At 45.6% G+C, this 25089-nt stretch overlaps 1 protein-coding gene across 2 annotated transcripts in view; it reads left to right on the forward strand.

The window, feature by feature from the left end:
* The window catches only part of LOC132882086 (F-actin-uncapping protein LRRC16A), a 100513-nt gene that overhangs the window by 61225 nt on the left and 14199 nt on the right, over positions 1 to 25089 (forward strand). For both annotated transcript variants that reach the window (XM_060915318.1, XM_060915319.1), the window contains exons 20-35: positions 38 to 92; positions 3395 to 3567; positions 3650 to 3718; positions 3801 to 3894; positions 4311 to 4409; positions 4550 to 4678; positions 8569 to 8739; positions 8828 to 9003; positions 9105 to 9192; positions 17666 to 17788; positions 19901 to 19967; positions 20153 to 20370; positions 20480 to 20580; positions 22376 to 22802; positions 22939 to 22981; positions 23083 to 23367. In XM_060915318.1, the coding sequence (XP_060771301.1) occupies positions 38 to 92; positions 3395 to 3567; positions 3650 to 3718; positions 3801 to 3894; positions 4311 to 4409; positions 4550 to 4678; positions 8569 to 8739; positions 8828 to 9003; positions 9105 to 9192; positions 17666 to 17788; positions 19901 to 19967; positions 20153 to 20370; positions 20480 to 20580; positions 22376 to 22802; positions 22939 to 22981; positions 23083 to 23367 (2318 nt within the window). The remainder of the gene's footprint in view (positions 1 to 37; positions 93 to 3394; positions 3568 to 3649; positions 3719 to 3800; positions 3895 to 4310; positions 4410 to 4549; positions 4679 to 8568; positions 8740 to 8827; positions 9004 to 9104; positions 9193 to 17665; positions 17789 to 19900; positions 19968 to 20152; positions 20371 to 20479; positions 20581 to 22375; positions 22803 to 22938; positions 22982 to 23082; positions 23368 to 25089) is intronic.

Raw genomic sequence — 25089 nt, forward strand, 5'->3', positions numbered from 1 at the left:
CCCACTCTCTCACACGGATCCTCATGTTTGTGTGCAGGAATCTTGGGCAGGTGATGAAGAATTTGGTTCTTATGATCCAGGAGGAGGAATCTGTAAGTGTTTTTATGAGCCTGGGCTCTTTTTATATAGTCAGCAATTGTGTAACTTCCGATTATTTCTACTTAACACTCGTAATATAGATTAAATAAAAAGATAAAAATGTAAGGCATAAGGTCTCAGCTGGGAACATGAACAATGAATAATGAGGCTCAGACATAGACCCCTTGCTCACAGCCTGTTCAAAGCTGGAATATACATATTATATTTATATAAAATATGGAAGTGATTGTTTTACCGGGAAATATGCCACTCCTATTTTTTATACGAGCTACATCCGGGACATGGAGAACCAAAACCATGACATAAATTTCTATATGTCACTCATGAGGAAATCGATGAATTGTTTTGCTAAATTTGAGTACTTTTTTTTTTTGTGAATGTATCTACATGGGTGCAAGTTTTCCGGCATGTGCCGGAAGCTCCGGTTTTTTTGGTTCTGAAAAAGTCATTTTTTCCAAATCGTGTAAATCCATTGAGATTTTCCGGGGGCGGTATAGGGGTGGCCCTCTCACTGTCTCACTTTCAGCGTATTACCGGGTTACCGCGGTACAGTCTCTGCACAAGACAAATCTTTTCATCTCGTCTTTGCCACAAACCTCATTCAATTTATACGCCGCTCACCGACGAGCGGTCCTGACTAGTCCGTTGTTTCACGGTGTTATACATGTGTGATATCATGTTTCACGCACGTAGCACGTTGTTCGACCAAATCAACACAGCTATTTCCATGAGTCCCTGTTTCTTTTGGTGCAAGTTAGAACGGTGCTTTTGATTGGCTCACTGTTAACTGCCGTCCAATGAAACTTCAGCTTTTATAATAAGCCTTATTTCGCTTCTCTCCCTTGCGACAGATCCACGTGCTTTGCCTCTGGTTGCTGATCAAAATATGTCAAAATGAAGTTTTTATTGGAAGGCTCCAATACAAAAGAATTAGAAAAGACGTCTAGAAATAAATGGAGATGGGAATGGTTAAGCGAGTGTGACAAAAACGGTGACAAATGGGGAATATGGCTGAGAAAACTGGACATACCGGGAGTTGCGTATTGTGACTGCTGTTCAAAGACTATCAAGTACGGCTCCAGCGGGAAGAAGGGACTTAAAAGTCACGCCGATGAGACTAATCACTTTTCTGATTTTTGTGCTATGTAGTAATAAGTGAATTCAAAACATTTATTGGTGATTTAAATTGTCATCTGATATTGTGTGATGTGCAAATGCAATGTGCTTTCTTCTAGAACTGAAATTATTCATCACAAGTATCTGCTTTTATAAACATGTTTTTTTTTACATTAGATTACCTTTCAATTATTAAATAAAAGTAAGGTAGGTCTTGAAATAAGTTTGTTAGCTTTTTTATCATCTTTTCTAATGTGGTTGTTAGGTTGAAAACTCATTTGTAGTCAGTAATGGATTATAAAATATAGATATTTTTGTATATGGAAAAAGCTGAATCTTGTTATTTGCTAAAATCCAGGAGTTTCTGAGGACATCAAGACATGTGGCCCCTTATTTTAACCCAAGCTGTGTATATATTCTAAAAAAGGTATCACAGCAAAAGCATATTAAAAATGGCTGTTTCAACATTTAAATTAGTAGTTTAAAAAACATTTAAACTAGATGTTTTGAAATATCAAGCCTTCTCATCTCATCTCATTATCTCTAGCCGCTTTATCCTTCTACAGGGTCGCAGGCAAGCTGGAGCCTATCCCAGCTGACTACGGGCGAAAGGCGGGGTACACCCTGGACAAGTCGCCAGGTCATCACAGGGCTGACACATAGACACAGACAACCATTCACACTCACATTCACACCTACGGTCAATTTAGAGTCACCAGTTAACCTAACCTGCATGTCTTTGGACTGTGGGGGAAACCGGAGCACCCGGAGGAAACCCACGTGGACACGGGGAGAACATGCAAACTCCGCACAGAAAGGCCCTCGCCGGCCACGGGGCTCGAACCCGGACCTTCTTGCTGTGAGGCGACAGCGCTAACCACTACACCACCATGCCGCCTGCACCATTTTAACTTATAATTTAAATTTTTTTCCGAGCCCTAAGGGGGGCTCACCCCCCTTTGTAACCCCCCTGCATGGCCGCGCCATGCACGTCTGACTTTGTCAGACTTTTCAGGTTTTTGAAAATTTTATACTTGCACCCATGTATCTATATCATAAAAAGAACATCACACATTGACTTGAAGATATAAACTTTATCTTCTCATGTTGAATATATTTTCACTTGTTCACTTTCCTCACTTGTGAATATGTTCATCACTCAATGATAAACTTCATATCTTCACGCAATTGTGTAATATCCTCTATTTATATATCGAAGGACACTTTTTCCCAGATCAGAATATTGAGATTCTATGAATCTTGAAATTCTGGTGGTAAAATAGTGTTTCATTGCCTTTTATTTCCATATCTGTACATATGAAACTCTTTTTTGTAACACTTGTCCACTTCCTTCTTTGATTTAAAAAGCATGACAGTACCTCCACAGTGACTGATTTGTACTCAGGCTGTGGTCAAGACCAAGATGAATACTTCTTTCGTGTTCTGCCTGACAGCAGGTCCGTCAAAGTTTCAAGGGAAGAATTACAGTTGTGGTTTCCCATTGCCTTTTACTGGATTATTATAGAGGTTTTCTCTTCTCAACTATTCACACCCATGGACAATTTAGAGTAACCAATTAGCCTAACCTGTATGTCTTTGGACTGTGGGGGAAACCGGAGCACCCGGAGGAAACCCACACAGACACAACATGTAAACTCCACACAGAAAAGCCCTTGTCAGCCACTGGGTTTGACCCTAGAACCTTCTTGCTGTGAGACGACAGTGCTAACCACTACACCACCATGCCACCTAAGACCAGGACTAGCCAAGATCAAGTTGAGGGGCTTGAGGCCAAAGCAAGATCAAGTCCAAATTAAAGAGAGAGTCAAGATCAAAGCCGAAAACCATTTTATACTTTTTGATATCAAGCCTTTACTGTACTTACTGTTAGTTGGCTTCATTCAGGAAATTGCACCAACAAGGAGGCTGGTTTTCCGGAATAAGGAATTGTCAGATTTTGTGAATGTGGAAAGAAATGACAACACGACCACGAACTTAGCCATATTTAGTGACCCCAGTAGCTGAGACTGAGACGAGTCGATACAGAAAGCAACTAGGAAAGCTAAACAGCATGTAAACATGTACATTATAAAGTCTGCAGTGTATTTAAAGTGTATTTTGAGCGTATATGGAACTGACCAACTGATGGTGGTGGTGGTGTGTGTTCATGCATGTGTAGCCACTCAGCTCTCTGTCCCTGGCCGATTCCAAGCTGAAGGCTGAATTGTCCATCGTGCTGAATGCTGTAGGGGGAAACAGCTCCTTGACTCGCCTAGACATCAGTGGCAATGGGATGGGAGACATGGGGGCTAAAATGCTGGCCAAAGCCCTTCAGATCAACACCAAACTCAGGTCTCACACACACACAATGACCAAAGCCTAATGTAACACTATTGTATGTAGTACATTAAAGTTTCTCTGGTTTGGGTTTCAGGACTGTGATTTGGGACAGGAATAACGTCAGTGCTCAGGGTCTGCAGGACGTGGCAGCTGCTTTGGAGAAGTGAGTTTCTTTGACACTTGTGTGTTTGTGAGTGTGTGTATAGTAGGCACACAGTGATCCCACAGTTTTTTGTGTCCTACAGGAACTACACTATCCGCTTTATGCCAGTGCCCATCATGGACGCTGCACAAGCTCTCAAGTCCAGCCCTGAGAAAACCGAAGATGCCCTCATGAAGGTCAGAGGTCAATCAGTCAAGTAGTTAATGACCTAAAGACAGGAGGGCTCTTAATAATGGATCGTGATATGTATCAGCATCATCCACGTGTCCTACAGGGCCTTGCATAATTACCCCCTCCCACCACCTCACCCTGCAGTTTTCCACATTTTGTAATGGTACTGCCTGGAACAGAAATAGACTTCATTAGAGTCATGTCTTGAATCTACACAAAAATTGCCACATGAATAACACCATCTACACAGTGAAGCATGGTGGTGGGAGCATCAGGTTAAGTGGGTTAAGTAGGTTGCTTCTCTTACTAATAAGAATTATGGTTGAATACTGGCACAAGACACTGCTTGTTTGCTGATAAATTGGCCAGTGTTTGTATACAGTATATGGTTACACAGGTTTGTGTGTGTGTGGTTTCTCAGATGGAGCAGTATCTCTTGAGGAACCATGAAACGAGGAAATACCTACAAGAGCAAGCCTACAGGCTACAGCAAGGCATTGTCACATCCACCACACAACAGGTGTGTGTGTGTGTGTGTGTGTGTGTGTGTGTGTGTGTGTGTGTGTGTGTGTGTGTGTGTGCGAGAGAGAGGGAGGCTCATTGTATGTAACCAGTTGTCTACAGAGTCATCTGAACAGGTTTGTGTGTGTGTGTGCACAGATGATTGACAGGCTATGCGTGAAGGTGCAGGATCACCTAAACTCTCTTCGCTTCAGTGAGAGAGACAGGATTCAGGAGGACATGAGAGCAGCGGAGAGACTTGTCCAGGACGCCCGCAACTCGAAAACAGTGAGGTTCACACACACACACACACACACACACACACACACACACACACGGAAGGAAGGAAGGAGAAAAGGAAGGAAGGAAGCAATAGAAGACAGAAAGGTGAGAATAAAAGAAGAAAAAAGGATAAAAAGAAATGGAAAGAAAACAGGAAAAAAGAGAAAAGGAAGGAGCAAAGAAAAGATCGACAAGGAGAGAAATGAAAAAAGGAAAAGATGAAAGGTAGGGAAGAAGGGACAAAAACCGGGGAGAAAGAAATAGAAGAAGGGAATGGAGGGAAATGGAGAGAGTAAAAGAAAGGATGAAGGAAAACAAGGAAAGGAAGGAGAAAGAGGAAGGGAACAGAAGGAAAGAGATAAGCTGGAGAGAGTGGTAAGATGGTGGCGTGCAGTGGTGCAGCGGCTTCTCGGCTCCTGGTTAGCGTACGACCCCTTCCTACCTGTTCTATTAACTCGTGCAACAAACTGAGGCTGAAATACAGTGCACAGGACCTATTTATTCTAGGGAACTTGAATGTGGGACTGAAACCAGACATCAAGGCAGCGTGAGGACGTTTTGGGCTGCTAAAGGAGAGTGGACGGAGGAAAACAAAGCAGCGGCATGCAAGGAGACAACGGTGCGCCCGGAGGCAGAAGAGGGGGAAGAGAGCTGGCCTGCTAGCTAAGCTAAGGGCTAACAACAGACCCACTCTTCCAACTCTGTTCCTGTCTAACGTCTGCTCTCTGGACAACCAAGATTGACCTGTTCAGGCTGAGACTGAACTTCCACAAGGAGATGAGGAATTGCTGTGCTTTCCTGCTCACCAAGACCTGGCTGAACGACAACATGCCAGACTCCGTGTACCACCTGGATGGACTACTTTTCTTCTGCACCGACCGCGATCAGCTGTCGGGGAAAAGCCGTGGTGGAGGACTCTGTGCTTATATCAACAAGAACTGGTGCACAAACTGCATCCTGGTAAGCCAGCATTGCTCTGAATCTGTGGAGTTTATGTTGCTAAAGTGCTTCCCGCAATACCTTCCTCGGGAGTTTACAGTAGTGCTGCTGGTGATTGTTTACGTTCCTCCGAGCGCGCACGCCGGCACGGCACTGATTGAGCTGCATGAGCACGTCGGCGAGCTGTGGGATCAACACCCAGAGGCATTTTTTGTGATTATTGGGGACTTTAATCACTCCTGTCTGACAGACTGCCTGCCCTGGTTTTACAAGAACATAGAAATTGCAACCAGGGGAGGCAATATTCTGGACCAGGTCTATACCAGCAAGCGGGGTGCGTATGCTGCGGTGCCACGGCCCCACCTGGGCTTCTCTGATCGCATCTCCATCCTGCTGGTCCCTGCCCATCAACCTGTGCTGAAAAACAATCGGCCAACATGGAAGACCATCACTGTGTGGCCCAGCACAGCAGTCCCTGCACTGCAGGACTGCTTTGAGCAGACGGACTGGCAGGTCTTCAGGGAAGCTGCTACCACCGGTGAAGGTGTAGATCTGGAGTACACCTCGGCCGTCTCTGGCTTCATCTAGAAATGCATCAATGATGTCACGACCACCAAGAACATCACCATACGTCCCAACCAGAAGCCGTGGATGAATGGTGAGGTTCAGTGTCTCCTGAGAGCATGTGACAGCTTTCAGGTCTGGAGGTGTACTGGCACTGAGAGTGGCAAGGAGGGACCTCCAAGCGGGTGTGACATGGGCAAAAAGAGCACATGCTGACAAAATCCAGGGCCACTTTGCATCCAACAACCCTAGGAGCATGTGGCAGGGCATAAAGGCAATCACAGGCTACAACAGGAAGAATGCTGAGTGTCCTCAGGACCCATCCCTGCCAGACGCCCTCAACGCCTTCTGTGCCTGTTTTGAACCCGCCAACCCCCCTACCCGCACCAGGCTCACTATCCCAGAGGGTGAGCTACCATCGTTCAGCAGACGGCATGAGGAGGACTCTGCAGCACGTCAACCCCCGCAAGGCAGCAGGACCAGACAACATCCCGGGGAGGGTTCTGAAGGCCTGTGCACATGAGCTCACTGAGGTGTGGACAGACATCTTTAACACCTCCTTCTCCCAAGTTGTGGTGCCAGTGTGCCTGAAGACATCTTCCATCGTTCCAGTGCCCAAGTGTGCAGCAGTGAGGAGCATGAACGACTATCAACCAGTGGCTCTCACCCCGATAGTCATGAAATGCTTCAAACGCCTGGACATGGACCACATTAAGGAGAAGGTGGACATAAATGTGGACCCAGACCAGTACACGTACAGGAGGAACAGGTCTGTAGAGGATGCCATCTCATCCGTCGTCCACTCTGCTCTCACCCACCTGGAGAGCAGAGACACCTATGTGAGGCTGCTCTTCCTGGACTTTAGCTTGGCGTTCAACACGATTGACCCGCAGACTTTAGTCAACAAACTGCTGCCGCTTGGATTACCACCATCCCTCTGCAACTGGGTACTGGATTTCCTGACACACAGGCCACAGGCAGTGAGGATCCACGGCGTTTCTTCTTCTACTATCATTCTCAACACCGGCTCCCCCCAGGGTTGCGTCCTTAGCCCCCTGCTCTACACTCTGCTCACATATGACTGCTCTGCTAAACATCTGGGAAGTCGTATTGTGAAGTTTCTGAGTGACACGGTGGTGGTGGGACAGATATCCCACGGCGACAAGTCAGCGTACAGACAAGAGGTGGAGGACCTGGTGGACTGGTGCAGGCACAACAACCTCTGCATCAGTGTGGGGAAAACAAAGATGGTTGTGGACTTCAGGAGAGGTGACCATGCCCCCTCCCCTCTCTACATCGGAGGAGAAGCTGTAGAGATGGTCCACAGCATCAAGTACCTGGGGGTCTACATCTCTAGTGACTTGAAGTGGACCACGAACACAGCCAGCATGGTCAAGAAGGCCCACCAACGCCTCTACTTTTTGAGGAGGCTGAGGCAGGCCGGACTGAGCCCTGCGGTCCTGGGAGCCTTCTACAGGTGTGTGGTGGAGAGCACACTGACCTCCTCCATCACCTCCTGGTATGGAAACTGCTTGGCGGTGGACAGGAAGGCTCTGCAGAGGGTGGTGCGCACAGCACAGAAGATCACCCGTTCCCAGCCTGCCATCCATAGAAAACATCTACAACAGCCAGTGCAGGAGCAGAGTGGCCTGCATCATGAGTGACTCCACCCACCCAGCACACAGACTATTCTGCCTCCTCCCCTCAAGAAAAAGACTCTGCAGCATCAGGGCCAAAACATCAAGGCTCCAGTGCAGCTTCTTCCCAGAAGCTGTGAGACTAATGAACACTAAGCCTAAGCTCTGATGCTGCCCCCCCACTCCCTCATTTTGCATTTTGCACATATTGAAGTTTTTACTGTTTACCTGAACACTTTTTAAATCGCAGTTGCACTATTTTTCTATTCTATTTTTATATTTATTTTTAATTTTAATTCTTCTATTTATATACGCTGCTGGCCCTGAGGCCCAAATTTCGTTTACATGTGAAACATGCAAATGACAATAAAGAACCTTGACCTTGAAGAGAGGAAAAGGCAAGATGTAAGTAAGTAGGGACGGAAAGAAAAGAAATTGAAAAAGGTCATGATAGAAGGTAGTTGAGAGAGAAGGAAGGAATTAAAAAACTAAATAACAGAATAAAATGGAGAAGAAAGGAAAAGCAGGAGAAGAAAGGAAACTGAAAGGGTAAAAGAAAGAAGGAATGACAGAAAGAAGGGAAAGTAAGGAAGAAATGGGTAGGAGAAAGAAATAAGGGAGGATAGGAGGAAAAAAGGTCATGGGCATGAGAAGGAAGGAAAGGAGGGAAGTGGGACGGGAAGGAAGGATGAAGAGTGCTTGCTTTGGCAAGTGGTTCCTCGTGTTGAAGATGATGCTGTGTGTCTCACTGTGCAGCTGCTGGCCAGTATGTATCAGCTGTGCGCTGCACGGTGTAGAGGTGAAGACAGAGCTGGAGACGGAGGTGGAGTATGTGAGGCGGTTGAGAGCCCGTGGGTGGCCTCGATCCAGGACAAACTTCAATCAATGACGGGAGAAATCAGCACTGTTGTAAACCAGCAGCTGCAGGTTCACTCAGCTCCAACACACACATAGAGCATTTCAAAGCGCTAGTGATGTTCAGTACCATCAGCTGTGTATGCATGTGTGTGTATAGAGTTTGTTGGTGGCCATGGTGGACACGGCAGAGAGAGTGTGTCCTCACGTGATGCGCACAGCGAACCTGAGGCCAACTCTGATGCAGGTGAGTGAGGGGAAGATGAGTGTGCCTCAAACCTTCATCACCAACACTCTGCTGAAGCAGTCTGCCATTGACATCATCAATAAGATCAGGTAACACACACAGTACTGCTGATTCTTAATATTGATTCCACTGATAATACTGACAATCATAATGTTGGGTTTTTCTGTGTGTCTGTCTGTCTGTCTCTCAGTGAAGTAAAGCTCAGCATGGCTTCGTTCCTCTCTGACCGCATCATTGATGAGATCTTAGAGTCTCTGTCTCGCTCTCAGCACACACTGGTGAGTAATTACACACATATACATTAACAATAATCTACACACACACAGGTTGTGTTGACATGCAGAGATGTTCATCAGTCTGAATGAATAATAATAGTAAATAATAATAATTTATTTCCCATGCATTCCAAAAACTCTCAATGCCCTTACGTATATACACACAAAATCAACTAAGAAAAACGTCATTTGAAAATAGAAATGCATATTAAAGTTTGTTATATAACAAACTTAATTTTTCTCATAGATATATGAGAAAAAAATATATAAAAAAATCTCCTTCTCACCCCCGGCGGGGGGGTGGTATCCATGTCATCCTCAAGCTCGGGTCCTCTACCAGAGGCCTGGGAGTTTGAGGGTTCTGCGCAGTATCTTCGATGTTCCTAGGACTGCGCTCTTCTGGACTGAGGCTTCAGATGTTGTTCCTGGGATTTGCTGGAGCCACTCTCCCAGTTTGGGGGTTACTGCCCCAAGTGCCCCCACTACCACGGGGACCACGCAGCCCTTGACCTTCCACATCCGTTCCACCTGCTCTTTCAACCCTTGATACTTCTCAAGTTTCTCATGTTCCTTCTTCCTGATGTTGGCGTCAGCTGGGATCGCCACATCTATCACCACCACCCTCTTCTGCTCTTTGTCCACCACCACTATGTCCGGTTGGTTAGCCAGGATCTGTTTGTCAGTCTGGAAGCTGAAGTCCCACAGAACCTTGGCCCTGTTGTTCTCAGCCACCTTCTGTGGTATGGCCCATTGGGACTTGGGTACTTCTATTCCATACTGGTTGCAGATGTTCCTGTATACTATCCCAGCCACTTGGTTGTGCCTCTCCATGTACGCTGATCCAGCTAGCATCTTACACCCTGCTACTATGTACTGGACTGTTTCAGGGGCTTCTTTGCACAGTCTGCATCTTGGGTCTGATCTACTCTGGTAGATCCTGGCCTCTATGGCTCTTGTGCTTATGGCCTGTTCTTGTGCTGCCATGATTAGTGCCTCTGTGCTGTCCGTCAGTCCTGCATTATCCAGCCACTGGTAGGATTTCTTGATATCAGCCACTTCCTCTATCTGACGGTGGTACATGCCATGTAGGGGTTTGTCCCTCCAGGTTGTCTGTTCCTCCTCCTCCTCTGCACTCTCATCAGGGTTCTGCTGCCTGAGACATTCACTTAGCAGTTCATCCTTTGGGGCCATCTTTCTGATGTATTCTCGGATTTTCGATGTTTCATCCTGGACCGTGGTCTTGACGCTCACTAGCCCTCGGCCTCCCTCTTTCTGCTTAGTGTATAGTCTCAGGGTGCTGGACTTGGGGTGGAACCCTCCATGCATGGTGAGGAGCTTTCTAGTCTTGATATCTGTGGCTTCTATCTCCTCCTTTGGCCAGTTTATGATACCAGTGGGGTATCTGATGACTGGTAGTGCGTACATGTTGATGGCTCGGACCTTGTTCTTACCATTCAGCTGACTTTTCAGGACCTGCCTTACTCTCTGGAGGTATTTGGCTGTGGTTGACTTCCTTGTGGCCTCTTCATGGTTTCCATTAGCCTGTGGGATGCCAAGGTACTTGTAGCTGTCTTGGATATCACCTATGTTGCCCTCTGGTAGGTCAATCCCCTCAGTCCGGACCATCTTGCCTCTCTTTGAGACCATCCGGCCACACTTCTGGGGACCACGGTCCAATCCGAATGACATCCCTATGTCATCGCTGTAGATCCGGGTGGTGTGGATCAGCGAGTCTATTTCTCGCTCGTTCCTGGCATACAGCTTGATGTCATCCATGTAGAGCAGGTGGCTGATTGTTGCCCCACTATGGAATCGGTACCCGTAGCTGCTCTTCATGATGATCTGACTGAGGGGGTTCAGGCCTATGCAGAACAGCAGTGGTGATAGCGCATCTCCTTGGTATATGCCGCACTTGATGTTGACTTGGGCAATGGGTTTTGAGTTGGCCTCTAGGGTTGTCTTCCACATTTCCATTGAGTTCTGGATGAAGGTCCTTAGGTTCCTGTTGATCTTATACAGTTCCAGACATTCCAGTATCCATGTGTGTGGCATTGAGTCGTAGGCTTTCTTGTAGTCAATCCAGGCAGTGCACAGGTTGGTCTGTCTCTTCTTACAATCTCGGGCGACTGTTCTATCAACCAGTAGCTGGTGCTTGGCTCCTCTGGTGTTACTGCCAATTCCTTTCTGTGCCTTGCTCATGTATTGAGCCACATGCTTACTCATTTTTGCCGCAATGATGCCTGACAGGGCCTTCCATGTTGTGCAGAGACAGGTAATTGTATTTTTCCACCTCAGCTCTTGGTGGGTCTGACCGGTTGTTGTTCCCCTGCCACTGAGAGTACACCTTGGCTGGTTCAGTGGAGAACAGCTTGTTTATTCTCCTGGCCTCTCCCTCCTTGGTGTATCTCTTCAACTGGGTGGCCAGAGCTGTTAGTCGCTCTGGTATGGAGAGTGAGTTGTACTTCCTGGGTGCCCCTTTATTCACCATGTTCCCTTTCTGTAGTTCAGCTAGCTGACTAACTTCTCTCCGTGCTGCCTTTATCTTGGCCTCTAATCGTCTCTTCCATGATTACTGTTGCTGTACTGTATATTAACTTGTTGGTCTCAGTGATGGTTCTTGTGGAGATTGTCTTCAGAGCAGCATTCACATCTACTAGGTCTACTAGTAGACCTTCTGAAGATACTTGGCAACTCAGCTTCGGTATTCGTCGGGGGCTCCAGGTTTCCAGTTGGGTCACGATCTTCCTTCTCAGGTCAGCAGCTCTTGTGTTGAGGCTGTTAGCTGTTGGGGCTTGGTACCCAATCTCTGGTTGTGGGGATGACTTGGTTGTGGGGATGATGATGACGACGACATCTCCCCGCTGACCTGTCTTCCTGGCTCCCCCTTGCCATAGTTGTATTTCATTAATCTCTAGTTGTGATAGTAGATTTCAATTACGGATGTTGGAACACTGGGCTAATTTGGGTTTTAGATTGGGTTAGCCTTGATTATGGGTTTCGAAGTATCCAATGGTCCCACATTCCAGCAAATCCGTATTTTCTGTCCTCGTCCATCGTTGTCTTGTTCCAGTAGCCCATTTCTCATCAGTTTGCCCTGGTTCCCTAGCAACTGACGCAGACCTTGTTGACCCGGGCAACATCTGCCGGTATGACTCTTCACTCATTCCTGAGGTAGGCTGATATATCATGAGGGGTCTTGCCTAAGGACCCTTACTGGATGATGTTTTGCCCCAACCGGGATTCGAACCCCGATCTCCCACGTCATAGTCAGTGAGCATTACCACTGTACTATCCAGCTGATATATATAAAATATGACTTATTCAAGGTGGCACGGTGGTGTAGTGGTTAGCACTGTCGCCTCACAGCAAGAAGGTCCAGGTTCAAGCCCCGTGGCCGGCAAGAGCCTTTCTGCGCAGAGTTTGCAAGTTCTCCCCGTGTCCGCGTGGGTTTCCTCCGGGTGCTCCGGTTTCCCCCACAGTCCAAAGACATGCAGGTTAGGTTAACTGGTGACTCTAAATTGACCGTAGATGTGAGTGTGAATGGTTGTCTGTGTCTATGTGTCAGCCCTGTGCTGACCTGGCGACTTTTCCAGGGTGTACCCCGCCTTTCGCCCGTAGTCAGCTGGGATAGGCTCCAGCTTGCCTGTGACCCTGTAGAACAGGATAAAGCAGCTAGAGATAATGAGATGAGATGACTCATTCATTATAGAATGAGTTTATATATATATATATATATATATATATATATATATATATACTCATTCTATAATTGCGGGTACATTTCAAGTGTTGAGTCATCGTCAACCCTGTTATCGTTAAACTGGGCAATCCATGAACAGAATTGACGACAACAGAGTTGACATTTTCCACCATTTCGTGTCTTAACTCCACATGCTGACCTCAAACTAGCTACCACATGGCATGTATTAAAAAAAATGAGTGAGAGATTCACTACGATATCACAGTAACAGAGTTGATGAATAATTAATCTACTGTTGGTGTAAAATCCTCAAGATTTTGTTCAAATTAATGACAACCATAACATACCTCACTGCCTTTCTGAAGTTTCCCACCAGAGGAAGTGACATCACTCGGTGGAGGTATCATGTGTATTATTAAAAGTCTTTGTGGTGTCAGAATGCAGGCGCAGGGGAGACCGGGAGCTTCGCAAACAGCATGCTGAGCCAAATTGTAGAACAGGAATTGTAGTCCAGAAACAAGCGAGGGTCAGTTGATCAGCAAACAACGCAACAAAAGGGAAACGTTGAAACGAGGTCAAGCCTAAATGTAAACACGGGTCATACACTGGAAGTCCGGCTGAAACCAAACAGCTCAGTAAAGTTAGACGCAGGGTACTAGACGATACTTCGCGAAGTGTAGAAATGAGAGCTGAGTTTATATAGATGAGCTGGTAATTGGTTGATGAGAGACCAGTGGTGTTATTAATAGTCAGGTGATAGAGTGCGCTGTGACTCTTGGGACTTGTCGTCCGGAGCGACCATGTTTGGAGGCTGCTCCAAACTCGTGTTTTCAGCATCGTTACTGACATGGATTTTATGTGATTTATTAACAGAGTTGAGAAGAACATTGGGACAGATTTAAAAAAAAAAATTTATCACTGAAATTTCACATAGTACAGAAAATAGATTTTCTATGCGGGGCGGCACGGTGGTGTAGTGGTTAGCGCTGTCGCCTCACAGCAAGAAGGTCCTGGGTTCGAGCCCCGGGGCCGGCGAGGGCCTTTCTGTGCGGAGTTTGCATGTTCTCCCCGTGTCCGCGTGGGTTTCCTCCGGGTGCTCTGGTTTCCCCCACAGTCCAAAGACATGCAGGTTAGGTTAACTGGTGACTCTAAATTGACCGTAGGTGTGAATGTGAGTGTGAATGGTTGTCTGTGTCTATGTGTCAGCCCTGTGATGACCTGGCGACTTGTCCAGGGTGTACCCCGCCTCTCGCCCGTAGTCAGCTGGGATAGGCTCCAGCTTGCCTGCAACCCTGTAGAAGGATAAAGCGGCTAGAGATAATGAGAAGATTTTCTATGCAATTGATTTTATATCAGTTAATAGAATAAGCCCCAAAAACATATTGTTAGACTGAATTACTTCATGAGAAGCCATTAATGACCACCTTAAGAGCACCTACAGTGATAGCAGGAGAGACCAACTCCTGGGAACGTGTGAGGCTCTCATAACTCCACCAGAGCCAACAGCAGACTTCAACCTGAAGGAGCCCAGCCTAAAGGAAGTGGAGGAAGTGGTGAGGAGAGCAAGAGCCAGTTCTGCATCAGGCCCAAGCAGAGTGCCTTACAAGGTCTACAAGAACTGCCCAAAGCTACTGCACCGGCTTTGGAGGGCCTTGAAGGTGATCTGGAGAAGAGGGAAGATCTCCCAGTTGTGGAGATATGCGGAAGGGGTGTTTATTCCAAAAGAGGAGACATGTGAGAAGGTTGATCAGTTTCGGATCATCTCTCTGCTCAGTGTAGAGAGCAAGATCTTCAGTGTGCTGGCCAAGAGACTCACCAACTTCCTGCTGAACAACAATTACATTGACACCTCGGTACAGAAGGGAGGCATACCAGGTGTTGCGGGCTGCCTAGAGCACACAGGTGTGGTGACTCAGCTCATCATGGAGGTGAGAGAGGGCAGAGGGGACCTGGCAGTACTATGCCTGGATCTCACCAACGCCTACAGTTCAATACCGCATAAGCTGATAGGAGTGACACTTGACAAGCACCACGTTCCACAGAAGGTGCAACATCTCATCTTGGACTACAACAGAAAGTTCAGCCTGAGGGTATTTGCTGGTCTTACAACATATGACTGGCACCAGCTAGAAGTGGGGATAATCACTGGCTGCACCATCTCAGTGACCCTGTTCACCTTAGCAATGAACTTGCTGGTCAAGTCAGCGGAACCAGAGTGTCGAGGCCCTCTCAGCAAGTCAGGCATGACAGTCGCCCATAAGAGCCTTCATGAACGACATCACAGTAACAACAACAGCTGTGCCCGGAGCCAGGTGGATCCTTCAGGGGTTGGCGAAGCTCATGTCCTGGGCCTGCATGAGCTTCAAACCCACCAAATCCCATTCTTTGGTCCTGAAAAAAGGGAAGGTCATGGATAGATTCTGCTTCAGGCTGGAAGAAGACCAGATTCTGTCAGTTACGGAAAAAAACAGTGAAAAGCCTCGGGAAGTCTTCAACTGTAGCCTGAAGAATACAGATTCCATCAAGGCAACCAACGCCAACCTGGAGGGATGGTTGAAGGTGGTAGACAAGTCTGGTCTCCCTGGGTGATTCAAGGCATGGGTCTACCAGCACGGGATCCTCCCAAGAATCCTCTGGCCCTTGCTCATCTACAAGGTACCTATGACTGCAGTAGAGGGATTTGAGCACAAGGTGAGCAGCTATCTCTGCAGGTGGCTAGGTTTGCCATGCAGCCTGTGCAGCATTGCTATGTACAGAAACACCAATAAGGTCAGGCTCCCTCGCAGCTCAGTCAGGGAGGAGTTCATCGTGGCTCGAGCAAGAGAACATCTGCAGTACACCAGATCAGGAGACAGCAAAGTAACCGGGGCAGGGATTGTTGTAAAGACAGGGAGGAAGTGGAAGGCAGGTGAGGCAGTGCAACAGGCAGAAGATCCTTTTTGGGAGCGTGGCTCGTGGCAGAGCTGGGCTTGGATGTTTTCCATTGACCCAATTTAACACCACCAGTGAGAAAGAGAGGCAAATGTTGGTTCAGGAAAAGGTGTGCTCCGCAGTGGAGGAAGAAAGAATGACTAGTGCCGTGGCAATGAGACAGCAGGGTGCCTAGATGAGGTGGGAACAGGTGATGGAGCAGAATGTCACCTGGCAGGACATCTGGAAGTGGAACACCCAGAGGATCAAGGTTCTGATCCAGGGGGTTGACGATGTCCTCCCCAGCCCTTCCAACCTGTTCAAATGGGGCAAGGTTGAAACACCAGCTTGTCCACTTTGCTCTAAAACTGAGACCCTTGAGCACATCCTAAGCAGCTGCGCCAAGACACTGGGAGAAGGTTGCTATCATTGGAGACACGACTAGGTCCTCAAATCCATCGCCGAGGCAATCAGCAAGGGGATTAGTGATGGCAGGCATACCAACACCACAGCCAGAACTATCCAGTTCGTGAAGGCAGGTGAGCAGCTAAAGAACAGACCCAAGAACTGCCCAGGAGGTCTGCTTTCCACAGCACGAGACTGGGTGATGTCAGTCAACATAGAAAGGCAGCTGAAGATTCCAGCTTTTATCACCCAGACCGCGCTGAGACCAGACATCATTCTTGGTGTCAAATGCCACGAGACAGCTGATCCTCTTGGAGCTGACCGTGCCCTGGGAAGAGAGGATGGAGGAGGCACAGGAGAGGAAGAGGACAAAATATCAGGAGCTTGTGGAGGATTGTCACAGGAACGGGTGGAGGACCAGGTGCATGCCAGTGGAGGTGAGCTGTCTGGGGTTTGCAGGCCATTCCCTCAGTAAGGCCTATGGAATCCTGGGGATCATGGGTCAAAGCAGGAGAAGGGCCATTAACAATAACGTGGAGGCGGCAGAAAAGGCATCCAGATGGTTCTGGCTGAAGCGGGGCGACAAGTGGGGGTCGTAGTATGCCATTTGGACACAGACCGGGGCTTGATCAACCCCGGTTGGGTCACCTGGCTGAGGGTGTTTGTTGTAAGACCCGAGGTATCAAAGGTATTCAAGATGTATTCGCATTCTGATTCATTCTAGGCCTCATTTTTTAAATCAATCATTTAGTAAGGTTGTGTGTACTGTAAATGTTTTTGTAGGCTAAACCAAATTAAAACTAGAAGAGCACTCAGTAGAGTCCGTACCTCTGCCAAGCCACATATCAACATCACAATCAAATCACTTGAAGCTCCGATAACAATAAAGCTGTCCACCAAATTTCATCCAAATCCGTTCACTACTTTTTGAGTTACATTGGGAACAGACAAAAGAAGCCTGGATCCACATACATATCCAGATTTGCATTAAAATCTAATCAGTTGTTCCTTGGCCCATGGCTCACCTTTCCACCAAATTTCATCCAATTCCATTCACTATTTTTAGTTACATTGGAAACAGTTAAACCAATGTAGGCGAAAACATAACCTCCTCCAACAAAGTTGGCGGAGGTAAAAAAAAAAAAATTCCTGCCAGATTTACAAGCATTTCAGTAACACTGATTTTCTTTGTACTGATAAGCTAGAGGACAAAACTTGGTGTGTAATAGAATACAAACAGCCAGCAATTTCAACTTAATAATCAGTATATAAACTTGGAAGTAACTCATCACCAATTACTTGATTTGAAGCCAGTTACCTGAGGTTCAATTTAAAGAATTAGACACCCCCCCCCCAATGAACTGGATTTTCATGAGTTCCACATTTCTGAGAACAATCACGTTTTAATTCGGATCAATTTGATCAAACGGTTTAACTTGTCTTTGTTGTGTATATATGTAGGCGGAGCATCTGAGTGGGCGTAGCCAGCCACTGATCGATCATGATTCAGAGGAGACTGAGGTTCTGGAGGAGAGGCATCTGGAGACAGAGAACCTGCTGCCACCACCTTCATCTGAGCTGCTGGTACACACTTTCTCCTTCCCTGTTATCTGAGTGGTACAGTTACCTTTGAAGAATAGATCGTCACATCAAAAAATTACATTAATCATGTTTAAAAAGTAAACAATCAATAAATTAAGATGTAGTCATATAGTAGAGGAAGTACAACCCCAATTACAAAAAAAAATTGGGATACTGTGTAAAACAAATAAAAACAGAATATGATGATTTGCAAATCATGGAAACCCTATATTTCATTGAAAATAGTACAAAGACAACATATCAGATGTTTAAACTGAGAAATTTCATTGTTTGTTGAAAAATATATGCTCATTTTGAATTTGATGTCAGCAACACGTTTCAGAAAAGTTAGGACAGGGGCAACAAAAGACCGAAAAAGGTATGTCATGCTAAAAAAAAAAAAAAGAAGCTAATTAGGTTAATTGGCAACAGGTCAGTAAGATGATTGGGTATAAAAAGAGCATCCCAGAGAGTCTGAGTCTCTCAGAAGTAAAGATGGAGAGGGGTTCACCGCTCTGTGAAAGGCTGCATGGGCAAACAGTGCAACAATTTAAGAATAACATTCCTCAATATAAAACTGCAAAGAATTTGGGGATCACATCATCTCATTCTCATCTCATTATCTCTAGCCGCTTTATCCTTCTACAGGGTCGCAGGCAAGCTGGAGCCTATCTCAGCTGACTACAGGCGAAAGGCAGGGTACACCCTGGACAAGTCGCCAGGTCATCACAGGGCTGACACATAGACACAGACAACCATTCACACTCACATTCACACCTACGGTCAATTTAGAGTCACCAGTTAACCTAACCTGCATGTCTTTGGACTGTGGGGGAAACCGGAGCACCCGGAGGAAACCCACACGGACACAGGGAGAACATGCAAACTCCACACAGAAAGGCCCTTGCCGGCCACGGGGCTCGAACCCGGACCTTCTTGCTGTGAGGCGACAGCGCTAACCACTACACCACCGTGCCGCCGATCACATCATCTATGGTCCATAATATCATTAAAAGACTCAGAGAATCTGGAGGAATCTCTGTATGCAAGACACAAGGGTAAAAACTGACATCGGATGCCTGTGATCTTCAGGCCCTCAGGAGACACTGCATTAAAAGCAGACACGTGTCTGTAGTGGATATCACTGTATGGGCTCAGGAACACTTCAGAAAACCATCGTCTGTGAAAACAGTTCATTACTGCATCCACAAATGTAAGTTAAAACCAGATATAAACAATATCCAGAAACACCGCCACCTTCTCTGGGCCCGAGTTCTTTTACGATGGACTGAGCCGAAGTGGAAAATTGTCCCGAGGTCTGACAAATCAAAAGTAGAAATTATTTTTAGAAATCATGGACAAAATGTCCTCCAGGCTAAAGAGGAGAGATACCATCTGGTTTGTTATCAGTGCACAGTTCAAAAGCCAGCATCTTTGATGGTATGAGGGGGCATTAGTGCACATGAGATGGGTAGCTTGTACATCTGGGAAGGCGTCAATGCTGAATGATATATACACGTTTCAGAGCAATATGCTGTTATCCAGACAAAATCTTTCTCAGGCAAGGCCTTCCTTCTTTCAGCAAGACAAAACCGCTTTCTGCACATATTAAAACTGCATGGCTCTGTAGTAAGAGTCTGGGTGCTAAACTGGTCTGCCTGTAGTCCAGACCTGTCTCCCATTTAAAACATTTGCTGCATTATGATGCACAAAATATGACAAAGGAGACCCTGAACTGTTGAGTAACTGAATTTGTATGTCAGGCAAGAATGCGACAACATTTCACTGTCAAAACTGCAGCAATTGGTCTCCTCAGTTCCCAAATGTTTACAGAGTGTTGTTAAAAGTAGAGGTGATGCAACACAGTGGTAAACATGCCCCTGTACCAACTTTTCTAAAATGTGTTGCTGACATCAAATGTTTCAATATGCTGTCTTTGTCCTATTTTCAATGAAATATCGGATTTCCATGTTTTGCGAATCTTCACATTCTGTTTTTATTTACAGTTTACACAGCGTCCCAACTTTTTTGGAATTGGGGTTGTACAAATACAAGTTTCTAACTTTGACTCAGTTTTTAATTCGGCATGTAATTTGTTTCTTGTGATAAATGAAGGTATCTCCAACCTCCAAGAGGCAGAGCATCCTGTTCCGGATGGTGCGTCCCATCTCCGTGGCCTTTGGTAGGGTATGGAACTGTACACAATAAAGTGTCTACTAATTCACACTTGTTTCTGTTATTCATTCCAGGGTTTTTACTGAAAATGCATAGTTTACTAAACTACCAAGTCCATCATTCATTTACATAATGTTAATTAATCTGTTTAGTTTGTTTTTTGGTTATTTGTTTTTTCGGTTTGTCCGTCAGAGCTAGAGTTTGATTTGGATAAAGCACTGGAGCATGTGCCCATTCACATGGAAGACCCGCCCCTTCTTCCACCTCCTGAACCTGTGGAGGCAGAGATAGAGAGTCCCGAGAGTGTGTGTTTCATTGATCTACCAGAAACCGATAGCCCCAAACTGCAGCACATGACCAAACTCCGCCCACGCAAGATGAGGCGCAACACCAAACCAAGAAAAGCAGCTGTGAGAGTTGCAGAACACACACACACCACGTGCGCACGCACACATTCTGTTTGCGTCTTTGTCTTTTAATTAGTGTCATGTTCTTATCCTGGTTTCTACTTTTTTTTAGAGCACTCTTGCAGCAGACATGGTGCAGATGGAGTTTGTTGGGAAAGTGGATGAGGGCCTGGACGATTTCTTTGCTAAAAAAATCACAAAGATTGGCATCAAGTAAGACAAAAAAAAAACCTTTTTGTCCTTTTTCTGTTTTTCAGATGTTTATAACTTATTAACCATATTAGTGCTCACTATATAAGAAAGTTAAACCAGTGAGCATGGCTTCGAGCAGGATGCAGGGTGTGTCTTTGTGTAGGACATATACAGCAAGTGTGTCTTTGTGTATGTCATGCGGGCATCTCTTTGAGTCTGACACATTTGTATGTCTTGAAGTAGGAAATATAAATGTGTCTTCGAGTAGACCATATGGGTGTGTCTTTGAGTAGGACATATGAGTGTGTCTTTGAATCTGACATTTGTGTGTCTTGAAGGAGGATATATAAATGTCTTTGATTAGGACACATGGGTGTGTCTTTGAGTGGGATGTATGGGTGAATCTTGGAATAGTACATATGAGCATGTCTTGGAGTAGGACATACAGTATAAATGTGTCCTTTGAGTGGGATATATAGATATCTTTGAGTAGGACACATTTGTGTCTTGAACTAGGAGATATAAATGTATATTTGAGTAGGACACGTGGGTGTCTGAGTATGACATATCTTTGAGTCGGACACATGGGTGTGTCTTGGAATAGGGCATATAAATGTGTCTGAGTAGGACACATGGACATCTCTTTGAGGAGGACATATGGGTGTCTGAGTACGACTATGGGTGTGTCTTTGAGGAGGACATACAAGTGTGTCTGCCTAGGACATGTGGGTATGTCTTTGAGTCTGACACATTTGTCTGTCTTGAAGGAGGATATATAAATGTCTTTGATTAGGACACATGGGTGTGTCTTTGAGTAGGACATATGGGCATGTCTTTGAGTGGGATGTATGGGTGAATCTTGGAATAGTACATATGAGCATGTCTTGGAGTAGGACATACAGTATAAATGTGTCCTTTGAGTGGGATATATAGATATCTTTGAGTAGGACACATTTGTGTCTTGAACTAGGAGACATAAATGTATATTTGAGTAGGACACGTGGGTGTCTGAGTATGACATATCTTTGAGTCGGACACATGGGCGTGTCTTGGAATAGGACATATAAATGTGTCTGAGTAGGACACATGGGCGTCTCTTTGAGGAGGACATATGGGTGTGTCTTTGAGGAGGACATATAAGTGTGTCTGCCTAGGACATGTGGGTGTGTCTTTGAGTATGACATATAGGTGCGTCTGCGTAGGACATATGGGTGAGTCTTTGAGTCGGACACATTTGTGTGTCTTGAAGTAGGATATATAAATGTGTCTTTCAGTAGGACACATGGGCGTGTCTTGGAGTAGGACATATGGGTGTGTCTTTTATATATTATCCCAAAGACTCATCTGTCAGATGTCTATAAGTAGCCAGCTTGGCCTCAAAAGTAGTCTTATGGACACTGGACATTTCCTCAGTTATTGTCCAGTAAGTTTTTGTAAAGCTCGCCAGCATTACCAGTAAAAATGATAAACGTATGTGAATGTGACTTAAAATTTAGCACAAAAATTTGATCAGGTTAGCTCTTCTTGGCTAACTACAGTTAGCAGTGATGTTTCTGGCTATTAACGAATATTACTTTGAATTTCTAAGAATCCTCTCAAGTTAGTTTCATTTAGCTAGCTACCAAGAGTTAGCAGTGAACATTATGAACATGTAAGAGATCTGCTTCTGAAGAAGTGAAGAAAAAAAAAATTCTGTTTCAAGTTATTCCATGCTTGTGACCTGGCTCGTTAGCTAGCATAGCAGTGAATCTTTATTTCTGTAGCAGCTGTCTTGGTATATAATATATTGAATGTAATATGATCCTTTCTCTCTCAGGCGTTCCTCTGTAAAAGACGGTGGTCCGGAAGGGGAGAAGAAGCGGGAATCTTGCATGAGTGGCTTCTTCAACCTCATTAAATCACGCACCTCCTTGAAATCTCCACCCACCAGCCCACACACACCAACTCCTGTACCAACAAATGCCACCATGCCATCTACCACTGAATCTAATAACGTCGAATTCATAAAACCTGTGATGAAAATCCCCATCCCAGAACACACTCAAGAACCAATCAAGACTCAGGTACTGGAGAAAGTTGAATCATGTGAAGCTGTTGATGCATCCATGACCTCTGTGAGTAGAAGTAATACAGAGGAGGGCAAGAAGCGGGAGGGGCCGCACGGGGGGCGAATCCTAGGGGTTCAGGTGATGGGGAACGAGTTCCTGGCACAGCTGCGGGCAAAACAGAAGATGAAAGAGAAAGTGAGTTAAACCAACAACTAAGCCTTCGTGAAAATTTAGTTTTGAGTGTACTCAGTTTTGCACTCCCTTTCTTATGGTCTCATGGTTTATTTTATTTCTTTGAGGTTTATTTTGTCTCTTTATTTTAATCACACAGGCAAGTGAATTGTCATCTGCGAACAAAGCCGAATCCAAACACGGTTAGTGGGTTTGTAGCACATTCAGGACAGCAGCTATACACATTATGCTTTTACATCCAGGATGTGGATCAGGATGTGGTTGCATTTCCTTTTCTCACCAGCTGATGACGACAGTGCACCTGGAGAGAAGGCAGCACAGAAAGAGCACCACCCAGAGGTTGTGTCGAAATCTCCTTCTTCTCCCAGTGTCCTGAAACCGACTTCTCCTGCTTCAGTGCACCCACCTGAAGCGAAACACACCCTTTCAGCTACACACACCGGCCTCAAAGCCTCACTCAGCTCACCATCCAGCAACCATGAATCCACCCCGAGCAGCCCCCCAGAGCACCACCCGAGCCAGGAGCACATTCCTCGCAGCCCCCTGAGCAGCTCCAGCACATCGGACAGTGAGTTCAAAACACTAACATGGACAGATTTTATGTTTCCCAGATCATTTTAGTAGTGGTACGTGAAAGTGCTTGATTTTGATCTTAAAAAGTTCAACTACTAGAAGAGATCCGCAAGTTCAACTACTAGAAGAGAAAGTTATTGGTGATTAGACTAATATTCACTGAAAAAATAATCCTTTGGAAAATTATCCATCGTTTTTTGGCACAAACAAATACAGTGGCTTGCAAACCATAACTAGATAGAGACTGTGACTCAAGTCACAGTAATTTGCGCTAGCTGACCTTTGTCAGTTAAAGGTCAAGGTGAAGGTCATTTCTCATCTCATCTCTAGCCGCTTTATCCTGTTCTACAGGGTCGCAGGCAAGCTGGAGCCTATCCCAGCTGACTACGGGTGAAAGGCGGGGTACACCCTGGACAAGTCGCCAGGTCATCACAGGGCTGACACATAGACACAGACAACCATTCACACTCACATTCACACCTACGGTCAATTTAGAGTCACCAGTTAACCTAACCTGCATGTCTTTGGACTGTGGGGAAAACCGGAGCACCCGGAGGAAACCCACGCGGACACGGGGAGAACATGCAAACTCCACACAGAAAGGCCCTCGCCGGCCACAGGGCTCGAACCCGGACCTTCTTGCTGTGAGGCGACAGCGCTAACCACTACACCACCGTGCTGCCCTGAAGGTCATTTTGCTGAACAAAATGTTAAAAAACTGATGGAAAAAAAATCATGAAAATTGATAGTTATAAGTGATGGGGGGGAAAAATTCCAGATCAGCAACATAAGTTATAGCAACGTAATTCAGCCCAGAGGTGGTATTCTTGTAAAATTTGGCCCTTGTCAGAGTCACTCAGATCCTTACACTTGCCCATTTTTCCTGCTTCCAGCACATCAACTTCAAGAACTGACCGTTCTCTTGCTGCCTAATACACTTGTGTTCAAAATAATAGCAGTACAACACGACTAACCAGATCAGTCACTGTTTTTGGTGGAAATTATATTACTACATGGCAAATAATTTACCAGTAGGTGTAGTAGAGTCATAGAAAACCAACAGACTCAACATTCATATGCATGCTCCTGAGTCTGTGTAATCGAATAATTAAGTGAAAGGGACGTGTTCAAAATAATAGCAGTGTGGAGTTTAATTAGTGAGATCATTCATTCTGTGAAAAAACAGATGTCAGTCAGGTGGCCCTAATTTAAGGATGAAGCCAGCACATGTTGTACATCCATTTCTCTCTGAAAACCTGAGAAACATGGGTCGTTCCAGACATTGTTCAGAAGAACAGCGTGCTTTGATTAAAACGTTGATTGGAGAGGGGAAAACGTATACTGTAAAGTGCAGAAAATGATGGGCTGCTCAGCTAAAATGATCTCCAGTGCTTTAAAATGGACAGCAAAGCCAGAGAGACGTGGAAGAAAACAGACTACCATTCGAATGGATCGAAGAATAGCCAGAATGGCAAAGACTCAGCCAATGATCAGCTCCAGGGTGATCAAAGACGGTCTGAAGTTACCTGTGAGTACTGTGACAATTAGAAGACGCCTGTGTGAAGCTAATCTATCGGCAAGAAGCTCCCGCAAAGTTCCACTGTTAAAAAAAAGACATGCTGAAGAGGATACAATTTGCCAAAGAACACATCGACTGGCCTAAAGAGAAATGGAAAAACATTTTGTGGACTGATGAAAGTAAAATTGTTCTTTTTGG

Source organism: Neoarius graeffei, chromosome 2 (genome assembly GCF_027579695.1).
Source record: "Neoarius graeffei isolate fNeoGra1 chromosome 2, fNeoGra1.pri, whole genome shotgun sequence".
Classification (NCBI taxonomy): Eukaryota; Metazoa; Chordata; class Actinopteri; order Siluriformes; family Ariidae; genus Neoarius; species Neoarius graeffei.